Genomic DNA, 20,515 nt, shown 5'->3' with positions numbered 1-20,515 from the left:
CAATTTGGCAGTTCATTTTCCGCTTGCCTCTTTAAAATTACCTGCCCCTTTATTCTGAAGCCCTTCTCCCGCCGACCAGCAACCCCTTGGTGTTAAAATATGTGATGTCTTCAGTCAAGAGTTATAAGAAATTACCCCTCTGCTGTGAGTATCAAGTAGTCTGCCCCTCAGCGTGGACTGTGGGGTCTGCGAGTGGACAGACAGACGTTAGGAACCCTTTCCACAGTCTTCTGACCTCCAGAGTGCTGCAGGCCTTTGACACGGTAGTGTGGTTTGCTGGTTCCAAGGCTATCTTCTTGTTCACACCCCCTTTTCTGGCCTTTGACAAGTGAGCATAGTGAGAGCTAGACAGCGTCACCCTTGGAATTACTCAGTATAACAGGCCATCCACACCTGCTGCCTCTTTTAATCTTCACATTTGGGCTGGCTGACTGCTTCTGGGTTTCTCCGCCTCCCTTCGCCTACATAGTGTCCTCGTCTGCCCTCTGGTGGTGGTTTCTTGGTTATTGCATCAAGAACCGAGCTCATGAAAATTGGATAGAACTATCCAGTCTTTTATACAGCCTTTATTGAAACTAAAACACACACACATCCTTCTCCTCATTCCATCGACACCCAACAAAGGTAAAAAGAAAACCACAGCTTTAAATTGATCAAAAGAGCTGAACGTATTTTCACAAAAGAAGTAGAATCTAACACCAAAGGATCAGACTAAACCCTCAGCTGTAATGGAACACTACAAGAGGCCCTTGCTGGGACAGCAACCCCAGCGCCAGCCCTTGATACAGGCTCCTTTCTTCTCCATTGGATTAGAGGAAGATAGAAGGGGGAGCAAGAAAGGAGGGAAGGGGGGAAGGAGATGGGAAAGTAGGAGGGGGAGGGGGAGGTGCTGCTGTCTAGGAAGAAACACCACGTTTCGCAGGAGCAGAGATGGATGACAATTTCCATTTCTCCACTGCAGCCCTGTTGTGTGCTAGCAGCCATCATGGATACAAAATCCAAATAGCACCATCAAAACCAGAACGCACACTCTAGTTCCAGGTCAATTCATCTGCTGCTCTTGGATTGTTTTTTGACTGTCAACTGAGTGCCAGCCATAATTAGCTCAGGTGTTGAGGAGCCCTGTCTGGAGGGCAAGGTCCAAGGCCTCAGGCTGACCGCAAGACTGCAAGATTCATTTGAGTCTAGAGACCCCATTAGAGAGTAACAGGAGAAGGTCTTTGAAGTGGAGCTTTTAGTGCCTCCAAAACCAGAATGCTGGTTCAGACTGAATGCTGCCTCTTCAGCTTGCTAAACATTCCCAACTTAACCTCTCTCCCTCAGCTTCCAAGATTTCACCATACAAAGTAATTACATCTGACGCCTGTGTTTTCTGAGACCTGAGACAAATCTCCTAATAGTGACCAAAGATATGTCTGGACTGTCTCAGCCCATAGTGAGTTGGCCTTGTTGATTTAGACCTGCAGAGGAGTAGTGCATAAGGGCCGCAAGTATGTGACAGAACAAAACCATCAGTCACAGCCTACAGGCGGAGGATGAGGGTCATCTTACTGGAAGAGCAAGAGCAGGTCTCTCTCTCTCTCTCTCTCTCTCTCCCTCCCTCCCTCCCTCCCTCCCTCCCTCCCTCCCTCCCTCTCTCTCTCTCTCTCTCTCTCTCTCTCTCTCTCTCTCTCTCTCTCTCTCTCCAGGGTTTCTCTGTGGCTTTGGAGGCTGTCCTGAAACTGGCTCTGTAGACCAGGCTAGTCTCAAACTCACAAAGATCCGCCTGCTTCTGCCTACCCAGTCCTGGGATTAAAGCCATGCACCACCACCACCTGGCTGGGTTCTACTTCTTAAAGGTTCCAACACCTCCTGGTGACACCACTCTGGGGACCAAGCCCTTGACATCCAGACCTTTGGGAGCCACAGCCTGGTCTGCGTTTCTCTGGAGAGCAAACCAGTAGTACACATGGGTTCCTGAACCCCAGTGTTACTCGACAGAACATGTTACCAGGGCTGGAGAACAGTCAGTGAGGCTGGAAGTGGGGTGCAGAGGACAAGTCCCAGAGCCCAGGGCTGAGCTTGAGTGCCAGCTTCTTCCACCTAACAGGAAGACAGACCCAGGCTTCTACAACAGCCTGATGGGACCTGAGTTTAGTTAACTAGAAGCAGCCTCCACATTTGAAAGCAAAGTGCAGAAGCCACAATAGTGAGTTACTCTTTGCTTGTGTGACAGTCACACTGTGCCTGATGGGTCTGTGACAGAGACACAGACATGGGTGAGGGGTAGCACAGTGTGGCCACGCTTCGTGGCAGGTCTGCACTAACCCCTCCCTTTATTCTCACGCATAGGTGTTTCCAGCTGGTTTGCTCCCTTTCTTCAAATGACGAAATCTCAACCAGGGCTGGAGACAGCGGGTGTCTTCGACTTTGTGGCTGCAGTCTCAGAACCTTCTGCTGTGGAGTGCCAGTTGGTAAGGACTTGGGAAAAGGGCTGGGCCACCACAGCCAGGCCACAGGTAACCAGTGTTGCCTGTGTTTTACTCCACACACCATCTAGCACCGTATCTAGTGGGAGGCAGCCTTGTGGTTTGGAGCCCTTGTTGGATACCGGGCCTTTGTGTTCACCCATTAACAAATACAGGTCAAAGGTATAGAAGCAACAACCCACGTCTGTCCTCAAAGGGTCCCTGCTGAGTCCACAGGTAAAATAACATGTGAGAGATGAGCCGAGGAGAAAAGCACACAGCTCTAATCAAGTTTTGTGGCTCAAAACCCTTTCTGGAGAAAGGAAATGACGATGCAGAGGTTTAGTTGGAGACTACCACTTAAGTCCTGAGTTAGTCAAGGCCTGTACTCTACAAGTTTATCAGGCAGAGAAGCCCCTAGGAAGATAAGCGCTAGTTTAACCATCAATTCCTCTGCCTTCAACTTCCTGTCCTTGATGAGAATGTCACACTGATCCTACAAGAAAGATGTTCATGTGGCAATTCCATTGTCCAGAGATGTTGCTCTTGAAATGGTCATTATGCTATGGTGGTACAGTTTTAAACTCTCCACTGGGCCCCACTCCAGGTTTTCTGCTTCAGGAGAGGTGCAGGGACCACACCCGGACAAACCCTGAGTCTACAATGAAATCCACAGAGACCAGTAACAGAAAGGGAGTGGGGATTCCAGGACCTGGCTCCCTGGCCCCAGATCTCCTTCACAGAGACACGTGTTCCATTGTTACTATTATCATTGTTTAGGTGGTTCAGATGGAAGCCAGAATTTCACAAATGCTAGGCAAGAACTGCGTCACTGAGCCAAACTCACAACCCCCAATATAATACCACCGTCATCAACATTATCATCAATATCACCATCAGCGTCATAGTAGTGGTGTTTTGGCAAAGGGTCTTGCTTCCTGCTGTGAAGCACAGGCTGGTTTCAAATTTGTGATCCGCCTCCTAAATGACGGGGTTACAGGCATCTGCCACCACCCTAACTAAATGTTTGTGTGTGTCATTGCTGAGGACTGACTCCAGGCTGTGCATTCTGGGCAAGCACTCTACAGCACTCTACCACTGAGCTCCCTCTGAGCCGGGCTGCCCAAAACGCTATTACTAACATTCACTAAGAAAAGGCATTACCACCCGGGACTCTCCAGCTGCCTGAGGAGAAGAGTTGACATGTCTGGGGTATTTTCTCTCAAAATGTAAAAATCATTGTTTTCAAAGTTCTCCATGTCAGTGACTTGTATAGCTGCCACCGAGAACTGGGCAGTACTTTCTTCACCTGCTGGAACTCAGAAATGTGGTGGGATCAGAAAAACAGGGCATTTTTTTTACTCTCCTGGCTCAGGGCAGTTTTATAAATATTTTCTCTGTAGATGTGAGAAGTTCGTTGAACTTTTTCAGGCCAGGTCTGGATAGATAGATCGATCGCTCAGAAGTTAAGAGCACTGGCTGCTTCCAGAGGTTCTAAGTTTAATTCCCAGCTGGTGGCTCACGACCATCTACAATGAGATCTGGTGCCCTCTTCTGGGCAGAACACTTTATACATAATAAATAAATCTTAGAAAAGACAGAAAGAACGGAAGAAAGAAAGGAAGGAAGGAAGGAATAAAAAAAGAAAGAAGATAGTGTCAAATAGAAATTATGTGCAATTAAAAAACACCTATATAAAAACACACACACACACAAAAGTCTTTCAGACCTGAGTTGCTCATGTGGTTGGCAGCTGAACCTTGCTCCTCATATACTCGACAGAATGTCTGGTGTCAAGACCTCAGGTTCCCTTTAGCTCATATTAATATACTGGACTCTTGATCAAAATGTTCAAATTAGATTTGACATTGCCCCAGAAGATTAGAAGCTTGGGGACACTGACTGCCTTCGTCCTTACCCAGAGGTACTTTGGGATTTGAAGCAGGATCCCTGTGGGAATGGCCTCATCTTCTTCTGATTTGGCTTTCAAACCTACTGCTCTGCCCTCAACAACCTTCCGCTTTCAAGCCTCAACCTCCTGCCTATGAGAGAAAGCTGGCCCAAATACAAGCTGCAGTAAAAGGTGCTTAAACAGAGTTTTCGTCCTCACACACAGAACAGAACTGTGCTCCTATCCATCACCATCCCCTCCTCCATTGTGGCTAGTGCCATGCATTCCTTCCCGCACACTGCCCAGTGGGTCCTCACCCAAGCCCTTTCAGACAAGGAGAGCAAAGACATGACCACAGGCACTATCCTGAAGATGGATAGCTTCACAGTGGCCCCTTCAGAGGAGTTAGACCCAGTGTTCCCGTCAAGGCTTCTCCATCTCTGCTCTCATCTTCCGGCAAGTGACCAACCTCTGAATATACGTTTCTCCTTCTCTAGAGATTCAGACTAACCCAGAGCTCTATGTGAGTGATGAGCAGGGCAGCTGTCCTTCACAAGATCCTAAAGGAACAGCAGGAGACACTCAGTCACAGAAGCCATCTTCACCAGCTCCATGGGACAAGGTGCACCTTACACTGGATCAGTTAGGCCTTTCCTTCTGAGAACAATTGTGTGTGTGTGTGTGTGTGTGTGTGTGTGTGTGTGTGTGTGTGTGTGTAGGGGGGGTTACAGCTTCAAATGCCCCTGCCTTGACTTCTGAGGTCACTGTCACAGCATGTATGCTTGAGCAGAGGGGGTACACGCTTAAGTTTTAAAACCTTCATTCTGTCATGAGAAAGACAAGCCGGCAGAGGAGCCTCCCAGGCAAATGGGAGTGGGGGAGGACAACTCCTCATATGGGGACCAGGACCGGGGTGCTGTCTTTCAGGTGTAAAAGGATGGGGCTTCCCTGCAGGAGATGGGGCTGGCCTTCCAGTTGGAATAGGGTGGGGCCATCCTTTGTGTAGTGGTGAGGTGTGGACTGCCCTTCAGTTGGAGAATGAGAATGGCCCTTGGGTAGGGGAATGATAGCTCTCCTCAGGAGTGGGGTAAGACTGCCCTCGGGAGGGAAATGGTGCTGTTCCTTAAATGAGGAGGGGTACTGCCTCTCAGTCTGAGGATGATACTGTCCCTCATGTGTTTGGGGGGTTACCTCCCACCATAGGCTTCGAGCAGCACAAAGTGTGGAACAGCATTTTTTAGTGGGCATGGAAGCTCTTTGAAGGCCTTTACTAAAGAGCTATTATCTACCTGGTGCATGAGTTCACTGGGGACAAACAGCCACGGAGGCTGAAGTGCTCGGGAAGGGACAACACTTGCAGTTACTGTGAGAGAAAAGACACAGGGTTGAAGATGGAGGGGTAGTTGCCTTATCAGGAGTGGGGCATGCTGGGAATGGGTTCCAGAACAAAGCGACCTGGAGTGGCCTGCCTTCAAACAAGAACAGGGGCGGATGAAAACACACAAGCAATCCAACCTAAAGTCACGTGTTGCTCAAGTGTGGGGATTTGCTGTGGCCAGCCAGCTTTGGGTTGGGACTTCCTCCTGATTCTCAGCCCTGCTGTCCAAGTCACACAGGAATAGAAGTTTTGTCTCAAGGAGGTCTGCGTGTATCAAAGTGCAGTTGGCAAAGCCTTTGGGTCATTCTCATGACCCATCTAGAACCCTCTCTTACCCCTGCGTCCCCTGCCCTATGTTCTCCTTTAAGCAGGCCACACCCCTTGGACTTACCATTTGTTCTAATTTAACCAACACCCATCCACCCCACCTCCCAGGCCACACTGAGGAATGCCACCATCTTCTCTCATCCAGATGAGCTCCCTCCCCATACCCCAGCCTCCCACAGCCAGCTTTCCACAGCTTCCTTCCCACAGCCCTGGAGCAGAGTCTGTCAGTCTGTCTGTCTTCCTTGTTGCTCTCCCTGGGGAGAAGGACAGTGCCTGGCACTCAGGGGTGGAGGAGGCTGCTGTTTTATAATGAATAATGATCCTTCCCCCAGTGTTCACAGTTTTACTTTGTTTTCCTTGTAGAACGTTTTGAACACAAGTCGAGAAGGAAGACTACCTGCTGTTAACAGAGAATCACAAGCTCCTCCACGCTGGGATGACGGTACTGACAGGTGGGTCAAGGAAGCCCAGGCAGTCTGGCATTTCTGAGTATACGGACAGCATGGGAATCATGGGGAACATCTCAGATGTCAACGTCAGGGTCTGTTCTGCCACCCCAAAGAAGATTTAAACCTCTCAACACCAAAGGGAAAAAGAATATGTATATGTATATGTGTGCATGTGCATATGTATATGCATACTATATATGTATATACGTGCATATATTTATATGTATATACAAACTATATATGTATATACGTGCACATATTTATGTTTGTGCATACTATACGTGTATATATGTGCATATATTTATGTATATGTATACTATACATGTATATACATGCATATATTTTATGTATGTGAATATTTGTATGCCTATATATAGTAATTATTATTATTATTAGACAAGGTTGTATAAGTAGACAGCACCAAATGTTGGGAGGCACACAAAGTGCTGCCAGGTACGAGTCCTCATGTCACTATTGTGAACTTCAATCATGGACATGCTATGCCAGAAACACAGACAGGCAGATACATTGCACCTTTCCACAATACTAAATTCCCTGAGTAATAATGCATTTATGATCTGAGTGGGTTTTGTTGGCTGAAGTCTGCAAAGTAGTGCTGATTTCCCTTGAAAGCTGGCTGAGGCAAACACAGTTCTTCTCCTCCAATCTCAGTTACTAATCACATGGTAATTATATATATGTTCACACATGTAGGTCATAGAATAGCTATAGATGATCAAAGGGGCTACAGTGGGGTTCAAGGACTTCAGGGAGCATCACCGGAGACAGACAGAAGGCTTTTAGAGGTGCAGAATTACTGCAGGGATTAATTAGGTTGTGATGCCAGGTGGGGAGCCACTAGTGATACAGCTGCAGGGTGGCAGGGCTGTTGGGTCCCCACTGAGTCAAGCTGCAGGAACTCAGTGCTATGGGAGCTATGGGCAAGGGTATTGCCTCTGCTGTGGTGGAGACCACGGTAGACTCAAGCCCTGAGGACAGTCAGGAGCTCTCTGCCTGCCTGTCCCTTTATGCTCACACTGGGTAGTCAGATGTCAGGGAGGGTGTCCCCATTGCAGTGTTAGCTTCCCTTTCCTTACAGAGTTCAGGTAAGAATGTTGTAACCTTGCTCAATCTAGTGTATTTGTAAGTTCTAGGCTGGCTTGTTTCCTTTTTTATTCATTCTTTTGTTCCTTCCTTTCTCTCTCTCTCTGTCTCTCTGTCTCTCTCTGTCTCTGTATTCTATCTCCCCCCACACTTTTTAAAACAAATTATGCATATATCACAGAGACCAGTTCTTTATTATTATTTTATTATCATTACTCTGTGTGTGTGTGTGTGTGTGTGTGTGTGTGTGTGTGATGTCTTTATAATTGTAGGCACTTGAAAGCCCTGGTATAAGTGTGGAGAGCAAACAACAATGTTCAGAAGTGTGTCCCTTCCTTTCACCTTATTGACACAGCATCTACCTTGTTTCTGCCACTCTGTCTGTATCCAGGCTGGTGGACCTGCAGGCTTTATAGATTCATCACCTCCACCTTTGCCCTGTTAGTGCTGGCATCACAGACATAAGCTACTGTGCCTGGCTTTTTATGAGTTCTGGGATTTGAACTCAAGTCAGCAGGCCTTCACGGCAATCCTTTTTACCTGCTTAGCCATGGAGCTACTTCTTGGGCATTTCCCTGATACGGTTGGGATTCACCCCTGTGCTCATCTGCTGCCAAGCTGCTTTGATAGATTTCCCAATGACATCTTGTTACATTTAGGAATGAGCCGTGTATCAGTCATGATGACACCAGACAAGTAAGTGGTGGCGGCTACATGCACTATGAGGTACAGAGTCTTTCTGTGTCTGCATTTGCCCTCAAAAGGGGGCCAGATGCTGCTTTTCAAATGGAGTCTGAAAGCTCTGCCCTGCCTGAAAGCTCGTGCTGTATATATTATGTTGTAGTTTAGAATGAGGCTCGGCATGATGGCAATACCAGGAACGGAGCTGGCAAAGCCTCAGTGGGGTATGTGGGAATTGGAGTTGGAAACAAAAACTGTTAGGGGACCTTGAGGACGAGGATGTGGGACTTTGTGAAATGAGCCCGTTGAAAAAGCAACCCTTACTGTGCAGTTCCTACTAGGGAAGTCTGAGCCACGGATGCAAGAGTAGACGAGGAGTGGCCAAGGGGTGGGGTAGCGTGAGTGGGGGCATCTGGGGGTCGTTTCAAGGTTCCCAGGGAAGTAAAAATCCTGGATACTGGTGGCATGGGTCTGTGAATATAATCATGATTGCTTAACTCTACCTTAGACACGTTCACTGTGATATAATATTTTATATATAAATATGTTTTTCTTTATTCTTGTACAATCCAACAAGCAAAACAATATTACATAACCAAAAATTTGAAGTCTGTGTGTGGGGAACACTGGAGAGCATAGCATACCCCCCCCCATCCTGCAGGGTTTGTGGCCCAGACCACTGGAAGGGTGGGCCCAACACTATGGCTTTCCTGGATTCTACTTTACAAACATGTGGCTTCCTGTTAGGGGTGGAATTTGTCTGTCTGTGTCTGGTAGTCTGACAGCTTAAGGTCTTTCAGTTGCTGTTGTCTGTGTTGCCTATTTCATTATAGGGCATCTCAGCATAAAATACATGCTGTCAGATTTTACAGGCCAGTCTGTCACCCATCCCACCCACCCAAGCCCACGTCAATAATCAAGTTCTTTCTGGCTTGGGCGAAACAACATTCTCCAACGTGAGAGTCAAGCACTGAAGTGTTATATAGCTTATTTTAAATTATGTAGGACTTGGCAAGGTATAACTGTTCAATTAAAAGAAAACATTCCCCGGGGTTAACACTCCCTGTGGGCCATCAAGGAAATGCCATTCTTCTCTCTGCTGTGTGTGACCTTAGTCAATAGTCAACAGTCACCAAGAGCAAAGCAGAGCTGTCTCAGGCAGGAGCCCTAAACTCTGCTTTCTCCTCCTACACCAGCATTGCTCCCAGTAGTATCTGGTTGAATAAAGCTCTGGATAACGTGTCTGGGCAGAAGGGAAGGCCTGTCTTTTCTAAAAAGGAGATCCTCTTAATGTTGAGCAGAGAGCCTGAGCTACACCCCCAGCTTAATACATTTCTGTGTTAAGAAGTAAAGAGCCATAAATGAAAAACAAAACCAAACCAGAAAGCAAAGAGCCAGAAAGTGAGACCCATTAGGGATGTTCAAAGTTACGTGGGACAATGCAGGAAGATGTGCCATCAGAAGTGTAAAGGGAACTGGTTCCACCAGTGGATGGAATGGTGTCTGTGTCCTGCACCATGAGGGAAGCCGGGAAGGGGGACACAGCAACAGATCCGGGACCAGAGCTGAATTCTGAAGTTAGTCACATGCCACAGTTCACTGCCTCCATGAGGGCCTTGAACCTGCAGACCTTGAGCCTGCTGTGGTCAGTGAGAGGCACAGGACACGAGGTGCTAGCCACAGATTAGGGTTCATAACCAGGACCTGCCTTCCTGGACCCCAACTCCCTGTCTGTGCTACAGGGCATGGGCTTAGGCCACAGTGCATACTGATGGCCCAGCATGTGTGGGATGTACACATTTTAGCAAATGGCTTTAACTGGGCTCCCTTCCTCCCTAAAGACTTCTCAATGACATCTGCCATAGCCCTGTGTGGGCCGGTTCACAGCACATCTAAGTCTCTGATGGACTGCCTTATGGGCTTGGGTGACAGGGAGGGTCTTCCAGATAACAGTCAGATGTGCCAAGCATATGACAGCATCTCTCTGCCCTCTGTCATGAGCAGGAACATGAGGAATATTGCCGGTCCCTGCTCCTGTCTTCTGTGGCCACGTGAGACTGAAAGGGCAGATGGATCATTCTCTGGTCCCCAGCAGGTTGGTGTCTGAGCCCAGCCCTTGAAGAACTTGCCTCTGAGCTGATCAGTGACCACTCCTTTGTCTTTCTAACTCTGTTAGATGTTGCAAGATTGTGCAGAATTGAAATATGTTATTGTGGTTTAAAAAAAAAAAAAAAAGAGTCCACACTTTCCTGCCTGTGGTAATGTCATCTCTCAGCTGCCGGCCTCGTGCATACTGATCATATAAATAGCTAACCTATTGCCTTAGCACAGGCTGACTTCATGAAGTGATAGTAGGCCATCCCTGAAGTTCCTGGTGCCACCTGTGTAGTTCTAGAGGGTTCCCAGCAGGATGCTGTCTTTGCTGGGAATGGCCCCCTTTCATTCCGAACGCAGTGCCATTGACAACATGAAATGGTAATAGGTCGCCCTGAAGTTGCTGGTGCCACCTGTGTGGGGGTTCCCAGCTGGGTGTTCTCTTTGCTGGGAACTGTCCCCATTTCGTTCTGAAGCCAGTGCCATGGACAGGTTGCTTTACATTTTCCCAGCCACACCAGAGTCCTCAGTCTAAGGAGTCTGCAATCTCATGGGCCATTTACTAAGTTGACTTTGGAAAACGTGTGTCAGAGCAGGGACTGGAGAAACTCCTGTGACTTTAGACATTTATGTTGCAGGGTGTCCCTTCAGCAGCGGCCCTCTGCAGCCTGAAGAAGGACGTTCTCTTCTGTGAAGGACTGCTGAGCTCTGTGGAAAACCTCTCCAAGATGCTGCTTGTGAGGTCTGCCGCTAGGGGGCCCCCACCAGGGCGGCACATCCCCACACACCAGCACCTAGGCAGCTCTCAGGCATCTAGCTGGCTTTCCATTTTCCTACCATTCCCAGAAGGCAGAGGGAGGGTAGTGAAGGCCACACACATCTCGCCTTAGTCACTAGCAGTCATTTGTTGATTCGGATCTCTTGGTTCTTACAGCTGTGGCTGGGAGTGTGCCAAGCCGCTGTGCTCCAGATGATATGACTGGATGCTCCTTGCCACCTGCATCCTGTGTCATGTGGTCCCTTTGTCCTTTAGAGCAGTCAGAAAGTCAGACCTCAGCACTGTCTGCCCGTGTTGCTGGGGGGATAAGCACAGCACAGGCAGAGGAGGGAAATGTGAAGTATTCCTGACACTAAGGACCCTTCCTTGTCCGTGAGAGCATTCTCCTTCTGCACTGAAGGGCTCTGTCCTTTCCTCAGACTTCTGACTGCTTAAATGCCCATCACCAGTGCCCTCCTGCAACAGTTCCCAGTAAGCCAGGGACAGCAGTCCTGTATTCTTGGGAGCTAGTAGCCCTGACTCTTCCTAGTCCCCAGATCCCCGCACAAGGAGCTACAGGTGGAAATGGGAAACTGTGGGTCAAGATAAGCATTGTACAAACCCAGCAGGTGGCGACTCTAGAAAGACTGGCTTTTGACTCATGATTTCAGTGATAGAGAAAAGGTTATTTTACCCTTTCTTTTTCTGTATCTAGATTAGTTGTGCTCCAGAAACTGACTTCAGCCTCCAGGGTGTTGATCCCAGTCTCTAGAGGGCTGACCCCAGTCTCTAGAGGGCTGACCCCAGTCTCTAGGGGACTTTCTGGCCTTGCTTTAAGAGTCTCAGCCAGTGGTCAGAAGTGCCTGTCGTAAGTGGCCAGTGATTTTGGTATTGCTGGCAGGGAGCCCACTGAACACCAGGACCTGTTCCCTGCCAGCTATCCTAGAAAGTTTGCCCCCACCTACCCTCCCACCCACCCATACCCTCTGTAGACTGCCCTGACTGCCTTTCTCTTAGTTCCTCAGATCCTCCTCCTGGGATGGCTTGCACCTACAGCCTCCCCACATCCTGGTACCATCCTGAGAGTGCCTCTCCCCTCACTCAGCATCCTTTTGGGTCCATCCCAGTGACACAGGCTGAAAATGCTGGGCACTTTGCCGTCTGCCATTTCCCAGAAACAGATGCTCCGGCACCTGCAGCTCTGGGAATCCGTGTTCACCTGGCTTCCGGAACAGCTCTTTGTGTGCTGTTGGACTTTGGGGATGGTTGTGGAGCTGAGATGAGCCTGTGTACGGTGACAGGTGCAGCTGCAGCGACTGGCTACCACCGATACAGGAAAGGTATGGCGCAACTTGTCCTTCTCTGGAGGCTTGGGAAGGAGATGCCATCCCAGGACACTGGCAGGGAGGAAGCCATATTCCACCCTCTGAACCCTTCTGAACCAACCTGGTGGCTTCCGACTGGCAGAGCTCACATTTTGGACTATGACCAAGTCTTTATATTTCAGCTCGTTAATCTTCCCCTCAGGGCTGTGGGGTAGGAGAATGAGATTGAGAAACGATCCCTGGGGTCACACAGTCAGGTCACACAGGGCCTCCTTCCCACACATGGTGACACGCAAAAGCCCCTTACATTCCTCTTCAGTGAGCCACGTGTGATAGGGCACCCTGTTTCTTTTGAGTTGAAAATTCCAACAAATCCAAAGCAATAATAACAAACAATGGCCAATGTTTGTATAGATGTTTTGGTGTGTGTTAGGCAAATCTAAAGCCTTGGAGACCAGTGTGGGATGTGAGTGGAAAACTTAACTTTTTTTCTTTCCCTTTTGAAAACTATTGTTTTGAACATTGTCTAGCCTCTTGTGCAAGCCCACACAGTTGACAAGATGCACAGCAAGAGTCTCTTCTCACTAACCCATAGGGCAACCACATCTTTTATTTCTTACATCTCGTGTGCATGTACTATCAGGCTTGTTCTGCTTCCTGTAAGCAGAAGTGCATTAAGCACAGTATCCAGCTCTCTGCCCATGTAAGTGCAAATTCATCTTAGAGCAGCTCCTCCATCCAGACCAAAAGGGCATCACTGCCCTTTGGGGTGGCTGCTGTATAGTGATTTAACAGGCCAAGCCTGTTTAGCTGTATGTAATTGGTGGATTTTGGGATAGCTTCTGATCTTTTAGCGTTAAAGGTAACATTGCAGTGGGAACATGGCAGCTCACAATAAAGAGGATATTTTGCCAAGTTATTGCCAAATTGTTCTCAATTAGAGCTGTCTGGCCCATGCTCTGTGAAGAGTGCAGATAAATGCCAGTCTGAAGATGGAAATGGCCACCTTCTGAAACTTTGTGTGTTATTACCATTATTCAAATTAAAGTACCTTTCCAAAAACAATGTTTAGACACAAAGAGCACTTTTATGGTTCTGTATAGCATGGGGTTTTGTGAGTACTTTCCATTACTGAGAAAATTAGTCTTTTTATTGTGAGGGTCAAAAGTTGCAAATATTTTTCTTCGTTTATTTATGTTTCAGCTTTACTTTTAGATGTTTTCGTGTGAAAATTTTGCTTGTTTATTTTATTTTTATCTATTATGGGGGTGCTAAAGGTTGAACCTAGCTTCACAAATTCTAGGCAACTATTGCAAATATTCTACCACTGAGCTATTGGTAAGCCCCAATTTTTGAGATACATGCCCTAGTTAAAAAGATGTTCCTTATCCAAATTTATAAAGCAACTCTTTCATGTCTTTTAGTCTATTATGATAGAATTTTGCACATTTAAGTAATTAATATATTTGAATACATATTCTGGCATAATGTCAGATTCACGTTTCCCTTTCCTGAGGTCAGCAGAACTGCTCAGGTAGCTCAAATGATCCACTTTTCAGAAACATCTGGAATGTTATCTCTTTCTCCTTTACAAGCTGGGTTCCTGTTCTAGGCCATCCGCAGACTTTCTCTTCCCTTTGTCTATTTGTTCTACTTCTCATGAGAGCCACCGTTAAGCTTCCTCAGGTCTTGTTACCGTGGCTAGTGCTCCTGGTGCCTCAACTTTTCTGGGATTATTTGGTCATATTATCTTTTTTGTTTTGCTTTTGTTTTTTGGGTTTTGTTTTGTTTTATTTTGTTTTTTGTTTTGTTTTCCCCGGACAGGATTTCCTTGTGTAACAGGCCAATTGTCCTGGAAATTGCTTTGTAGACCAGGCTGGCCTCAAACTCACAGAGATCCACTTGCTTCTACCTCCCAAGTGCTGGATCAAAGTTGTGTGCCATCACTGCCTGGCTTTAGTCATATTTTCTTGATTTTTCCACATAAACTTTAGACCCACACTGACTAACACGAAGATATTGGCAATTTTATCGGAATTGTGTTTAACTTAAAGTTAATTTGTGTAGTTTTATGCTCCTAAGCCCCCCTTTCAATAGAACATACTCTGCTCCTTTCTATCCTTCCTCACTCCTTTGGAAACGTTTGTTTCCATATGAAACTTACATGGCATTCATTATTTTGTGCTGATACAAATAAGCTATTTATCTTCAAACTGGTTGCCATGATATGTAGAGAGGTGAAGAAGTTGCTCTTTGTTTTGTGGCCTCTCGTCTTGCTGAACTTGGACGCAGGCATCTCTTACCCACATTCCCAAGTGTTTTCTTAGCTGTGTAAACGCACTGTTTAGAAATGCTGGTGTGTCACTTCCCATCTCCAGTGATCACCTCACAGCCCTTTCTCTTGTTTAATTGGCTTGGCCCAGATTTCCAGAGTGTTGTGGGTTAAATTAGTGGATAATGTTGGGTGTGTTTGTCCTCAGAATTTTCTACCATTTTTTTTTCTCCAAACTTCATGTTAGAATTTCAATTTATCCTGGCACAGAAGTTTTCATCTTTTGTTAAGGACTAAAAATTTTTTTAAAGCTCCTTACAGATTCTATCTGCTAAGATGATCTTAACATTTGTTTTTCTTTAGAACTACACAAGTTTCAAGCCATATCACATTCCTGAATTCTATATGATTTTGCCTTACTATTTTTAAAGTGGTTGAACTCACTTTTCTAAATCCTATTCAAGGGTTCTACACTGGTGCTCATAATCTGGCTGGGGTCTATTCGTTGGTTTGGGGGCATAAGCTTTAAATTTTCCAAGTGATACATGGAGAACTTTATATTTCTCTCACCCTGGAACAGCAAAGACAGCATTAGAGACAGTTATTGTCTGGATGAACCTACACACCCACTTTCTTGTTGCCTCTGGCTGACTTGTTTACGCCTTTCTCTATTGATATTTGCTACTTTTCATATAGCTAATTCTTTTAAATTCTAGGCCCTTAGAAAATTACTCTTTTAATTCAAGTCTTCAAGCTTAACTACATAGCCATGAAAAAAATTACCCTTTTAATTCAAGTCTTCAAGCTTAACTACATAGCCATGAACAAAGTGGGCCCCTCTGGTTCTTAAATTTTCATTGATACTGACTTATTTCCTTCATCATTTTTATTTAATTTTGCTCTTGCTTCTCTTCTGAATTAGATAGGGCTGATGTGCTTTTCTTTAGATAAGGAACCAGCATGGATTGAGTGTGTGTGTGTGTGTTTTCCTAGTTGGTTAATTTGCTTTGATCCTTTTTTTTTTTTTTTCATGCTTTTTTTTTTTTTTGGTTATTTCTTTCTTATTTCTCTAACATATCCATATATCCTATGACCTTTGTTTGACTGTTTCATTATTCATTTCCAGTCACTGTGTACCATAATAAATATTTTTTCTAGTTTTCTGATTTTTTTTTTTAAGTTTTGATGTCATCTTTGTAGTTTAAACTGCAGTCAGTGTTAGAAATGAGAATTCAAGAGTGCTCAGGAGGTTGTCCATCCTGACATGATGGGCTTAAGTGGCTCCGGATCTTCTGGGTTCTGAACTCCTGTGCTACCTTCCTGCCTGAGACTCATTACCTCCCAACCCCTCCAGTGGAAAGACTAGTAAGAGCAAATGAGAGTGGGAGAGGGGGAGGAAGAGGAGGAGAGAGAGGAAGGCAAGAGAATGGAAGGCAGGGGGGAAGAAGGAAGAGCTAGAGGGAAAGAGAGAGAAAGGGAAGGAGGGGAAGGAAGGATGAAAGAAAGGAAGAAAGAGGAAGGAAGGGAGGGAGGGAAGAAGGGAGGGAAGAAGGGACGGAGGGAGGGAGGGAGGGAGGGAGGAAGACAGACCTTGAGCTAAAAATCACCAGTGGCATTATGACCCACGGAGTTGGCACCCTGTCCTAAGCAGGGTGGTCAAGGTCAGGCGATCCACTGACTACCCATTGAATAAGGCTATAAGTGCATTCCCTTTTCTCCTTCCCACCCCTCATTTATCATAGGTGTCTATTTATCACAGGATTCTTTCTGTTCATGACAAGGAACATTAAGTAGAAGAGTTGATTTCGGCTTATGGTTGGACAAGATGCAGCTCACCATGGTGAGAAGGCATATTCAACAATGGCCTGAGGTGACAGGTGAATGAAGCAGGAGGTCACATTGCCCCCACACATTCAGGAAACACAGATAATGGATTCTGGTGCACAGCTCACTTTGTCTTTGTTTTTTATTTTTTGTTTGTTTGTTTGGTTGGTTGGTTTTAATTCACTCTGGAATACCAGACTATGGGATAATACAGCCCAAATTCAGGGCAGGTTTTCCCTCAGTCACACCTTTCCAGAACTGTGTTTCCATGGTGATTCTCAACCCAGTCAAGGTCACAAGGAAGTGTAGCCATAGTACTTCACACCTCCACCCTTCCTCTCTTTCCTTGCCCACTTGAGCTCCCTTTGTAAATTCTACATCTTCAAGGCATCAGCATCGGGCCGATGGTCTGTCTGCCAGCAGCTGGCCACACCCAGTTTACTCTGGTTCTAGTGTGAGATGGGCTCCGTTCTCATTCCCAGTTCTCCCTTCCTGCTCTCATTTAGCTCACTACAGTTCAGCCTCCTGCTGATTGTGGGGAGAGCTCGGATGAGCAGTTAAAGTCTATGCTGCTGTATTTGAGTGACAGTTTCCTGGCCTATAAGTTCCTGGGCACGTGTTGTTCTCTTGAGGACTCTAGTCGTCCCTCCACTGGTCCCTTCTCTTAAGGGTGGCTCTCCATGTGTGCCACGCTTCATCACTGTTATCATCGCCAGTGCCTGCCTTGAAATGCAGATTCTTAGGCCCACCTCGCCCTCCAGCTCCCTGATATCTGTGTCTTGCACAGCCCTCTCATAGGTGGCTGCATCCTTTCCTAAGCTGTGATGGCTCTCTTTCAAAATAATTGTTTTTTACAAATGTACTTTCCAGTAGCTTCGCCAGAATGCACATGCCTCAAAATCGACTATTCTCGATCACTTCCTCTGGCTTACACGGTACTTCCGCATATGTAGACATGCATTACCCTTTAATGTGCTTCAAGGAATATTTATTTGGTCATGTCCTTAAACTTTTTCTGTCCCAACACCTTAACTTTGAGTCGTGAGAGTCTGTTACAGCACTGTTCGGTCTCTCTGTTTGTGGTCTCATTTGTTTTTCCAATACCTCTGCTTTCTTTTGACTGCCCCCCCTTTCCTTTGTGTCTCTTTTACTTGGAGTGGTGTCTCTCCTCCAGTGCGATCTTTGAAGTGTTCTCTCTTCTACTCTTGCACCATTCATGAGAGAAGGTAATGGTTCTCCGGTGTTTAATCCATTAATCTTCCTTGAACCATATATATTTTCTGGAGGACAATCTCCATCCACTGAGTACCTCCTGAAGCTTTCCTCTTAACTCTTGTAGTATCTCATAAGCTCTGAATGGTGTTGTCTCCCTCCCTTTCATCATTTCCTGATTCTTTGTCTTTGCAGTGTTTCTCCTAAGTGAGTTAATTATTGCAGGTGGGTTTTGCTTGAGAACTTTACAGTCACCAGGTTCTTCTGAATTTACAGTATCTTCCCTTCCCCACCTCCAGCATGGTTCCTGCCCATCCATGCTTGACTTTTGCTGCTTTGGCAGCTCTTACATCTCTTTTGTATTATGAAACATGCATAGGGCTACCTCTCATCACTCCTTCAAATGTATTTCATTTTAGTTTGTTCTTATCCCTTTGCTTTTGCATAAGGTCTGGAAGACTCAGTGGAAGGCTAACTGTGCCATACTCAAATTGTGGCATGCTCTATTGCTATTAAATACCCACAACTTTAATAAGTTGATTTTTCTTACTGCCTTAAAAACAAAATAAGAAGTTTGTCTTAGTTAGGCATTGCTGTGATGAAACGCCATGACCAAAAAGCAAGTTGAGGAGGAAAGGGTTTATTTGGCTTTACTTACACTTTCATATTTCTGTTCATCACTGAAGGAAGTCAGACAGGAACTCAAACAGGGCCAGAACCTGGAGGCAGGAGCTGATGCAGAGGTCATGGAGGGGTGCTGCTGACTGGCTGTTCATCATGGTTTACTCAGCCTGCTTTCTTACAGAACCCGGAACCAGCAGCCCAGGGATAACACCACTCACAGTAGGCTGGGCCCTATCCCATTGATCACTAATTAAGAAAATGCCCTACAGGTTTGTCTATAACCTGATCTTATGGAGACATTTTCTTAATTGAGGTTCCCCCTCACAAATGGACTTTTTTGGGTCAAGTTGACATAAAATTATCCAGCACTGAGTAAGTATTCTATCATTTCCTAGAGGTTAAGTTTAAAGGGAATTTGCAAACAAATTTTCTTAAGACCTGGAATCAAATTCCTGAGTCTAGGAACAGTTCTTTTAACTGCTAGATAAACTAGCTTCCTGGTGCTGAAGTGATGAAATCTGCCTCTTAAAATAAAGTATAAATAATATGTTGATTTGTCCATAACATAACTCTTCATTCAGTCCTGGTCCCCATGACTGTGATAGCTGAACTAACGTTAGTTTCACTTTCTATTTATGAAAAGCCATGCATAGATCTCCTTTGGATTCTATTGTGAGAAGTGTCGGTTTGTTTTGTAAATGTGATGAAGTTATTAATGATGATGCGGCATTTAAGATAGGGCTTCTGTAAGTTGGAAAAGTGTGCCTTTAAAGAGGATTTATTTTTAAAGTGTGTGTGTGTGTGTGTGTGTGTGTGTGTGTGTGTGTGTGTGTACAAGTGAATGCCGGTGACTACCGAGACAAACAGAGCATTGGAGCCAGTAAAGCTGGAATTACAGGAGGTTGCCAGCTGCTCAGTGCAGGTGCTGTGACTCAAACTCAACTCCTTGCAAGAGCAGTACACACTCTTCACTTCTGAGTTGTCTCCAGCCCGGGGTCTGCCCATTCTTAAGAAATAATTAAATCTCAGTTCAGGGCAGGGTACTTTCTTTGGGGCTCTGCTCAGCACACTGCCCCAAACCCTGCTTCGAGACATATTCACTGAGTTTCCTTATAGATGGCTTTTCTTTGTCTCTGCTAAGTCCCTCTGGTTTGTATGTCTTTGCCACCACTTCCTCTCTAGGACAGTGAAGGCTGTATGGATTCCTTAGGAACAGTGTGTGCTGGGCCTTACGAACATTGTTTTATTTGTTTGGCTTTAGTGTCACTGATCATTTCACAAGCATTTATTATGTGTGTGCTAAGTGAACTGTGATGAACTTTGGAAGCAAAAAAGACAGAATATAGTGAACTTGGAAATGAAACACCCCCCAGAGCTGTGGGCTATCACCAGATGAAGGCACCCATTCTGCCCAAGTCATTTATGAAGGGTTGTGGTGGATGTGAGTTGGTCAGGAGGAGACAAGGAGCTTACAAAATGGTGACTTGTAAGCTGAGAGAGGCTGGGAAGGGAACCTTTGCTTTGTATGGATGATGAATGAGGTCTGTGATCGACAGACAGAGCTGGGGATGGGTGACTGGGACCAGCAGAGGACATAATCCTGTGACACAACAAGGGTCACCTAACATTTTAAAGCCAATGTACAGTAGGAGTAAATACATAATTTAGAATAGTGGGTAGGAGGTTGGCATTGGCAAGCTACTAGATGCCTCTCTAGCCTGGTAGATCTGTATCAGTCATCTGTGGCTATGTTAATAAAATGGAACTCAGTGTCTTAAATACAACATTCTCAAAGAACTAAAAACAAAATAGAATGCAATCATGAATCCAATTGGTTTTTAGGGGTTTCTTTGGATCTGGGCTGGCGTCAAAGGATTCATTATAGATCCTTAGGCAATGCCAATCAGACAAATTGATGATTCTTCCGAGAAATGACTGGCCCCATGGGACAACTGAGTTTTGTATCTTCTTCAGCAAGCTAGGTCCATATACTTCCCATGATAATGGTGACCAGCCCAGAGACAAGTTGGAGAGACTATGCAATTAACCATGACTGATAACAATCTAAAAAAGGAAGACTAGTTTCTACCACTTAATGAAAAATTCAAAGTCATATTTAACAAAAAATTT

The 20,515-nt window shown here is 45.7% G+C and overlaps 1 protein-coding gene across 1 annotated transcript in view; it reads left to right on the top strand.

The window, feature by feature from the left end:
- Positions 1–20,515, top strand: part of Pkd1l1 (polycystin 1 like 1, transient receptor potential channel interacting) — a 119,748-nt gene that overhangs the window by 4,586 nt on the left and 94,647 nt on the right. Inside the window, exons 3-8 of the mRNA XM_051200565.1 lie at positions 242–328; positions 2,216–2,295; positions 2,383–2,453; positions 11,010–11,108; positions 12,234–12,468; positions 18,394–18,450. Coding sequence (XP_051056522.1) covers positions 242–328; positions 2,216–2,295; positions 2,383–2,453; positions 11,010–11,108; positions 12,234–12,468; positions 18,394–18,450 — 629 coding nt within the window. The remainder of the gene's footprint in view (positions 1–241; positions 329–2,215; positions 2,296–2,382; positions 2,454–11,009; positions 11,109–12,233; positions 12,469–18,393; positions 18,451–20,515) is intronic.

The sequence above is a fragment of the Phodopus roborovskii genome, unplaced genomic scaffold (genome assembly GCF_943737965.1).
Source record: "Phodopus roborovskii unplaced genomic scaffold, PHOROB, whole genome shotgun sequence".
Taxonomy (NCBI): Eukaryota; Metazoa; Chordata; class Mammalia; order Rodentia; family Cricetidae; genus Phodopus; species Phodopus roborovskii.
The sequence above is the reverse complement of the archived record's forward strand: the minus strand, read 5'-3'. Positions and strand labels throughout refer to the sequence as shown.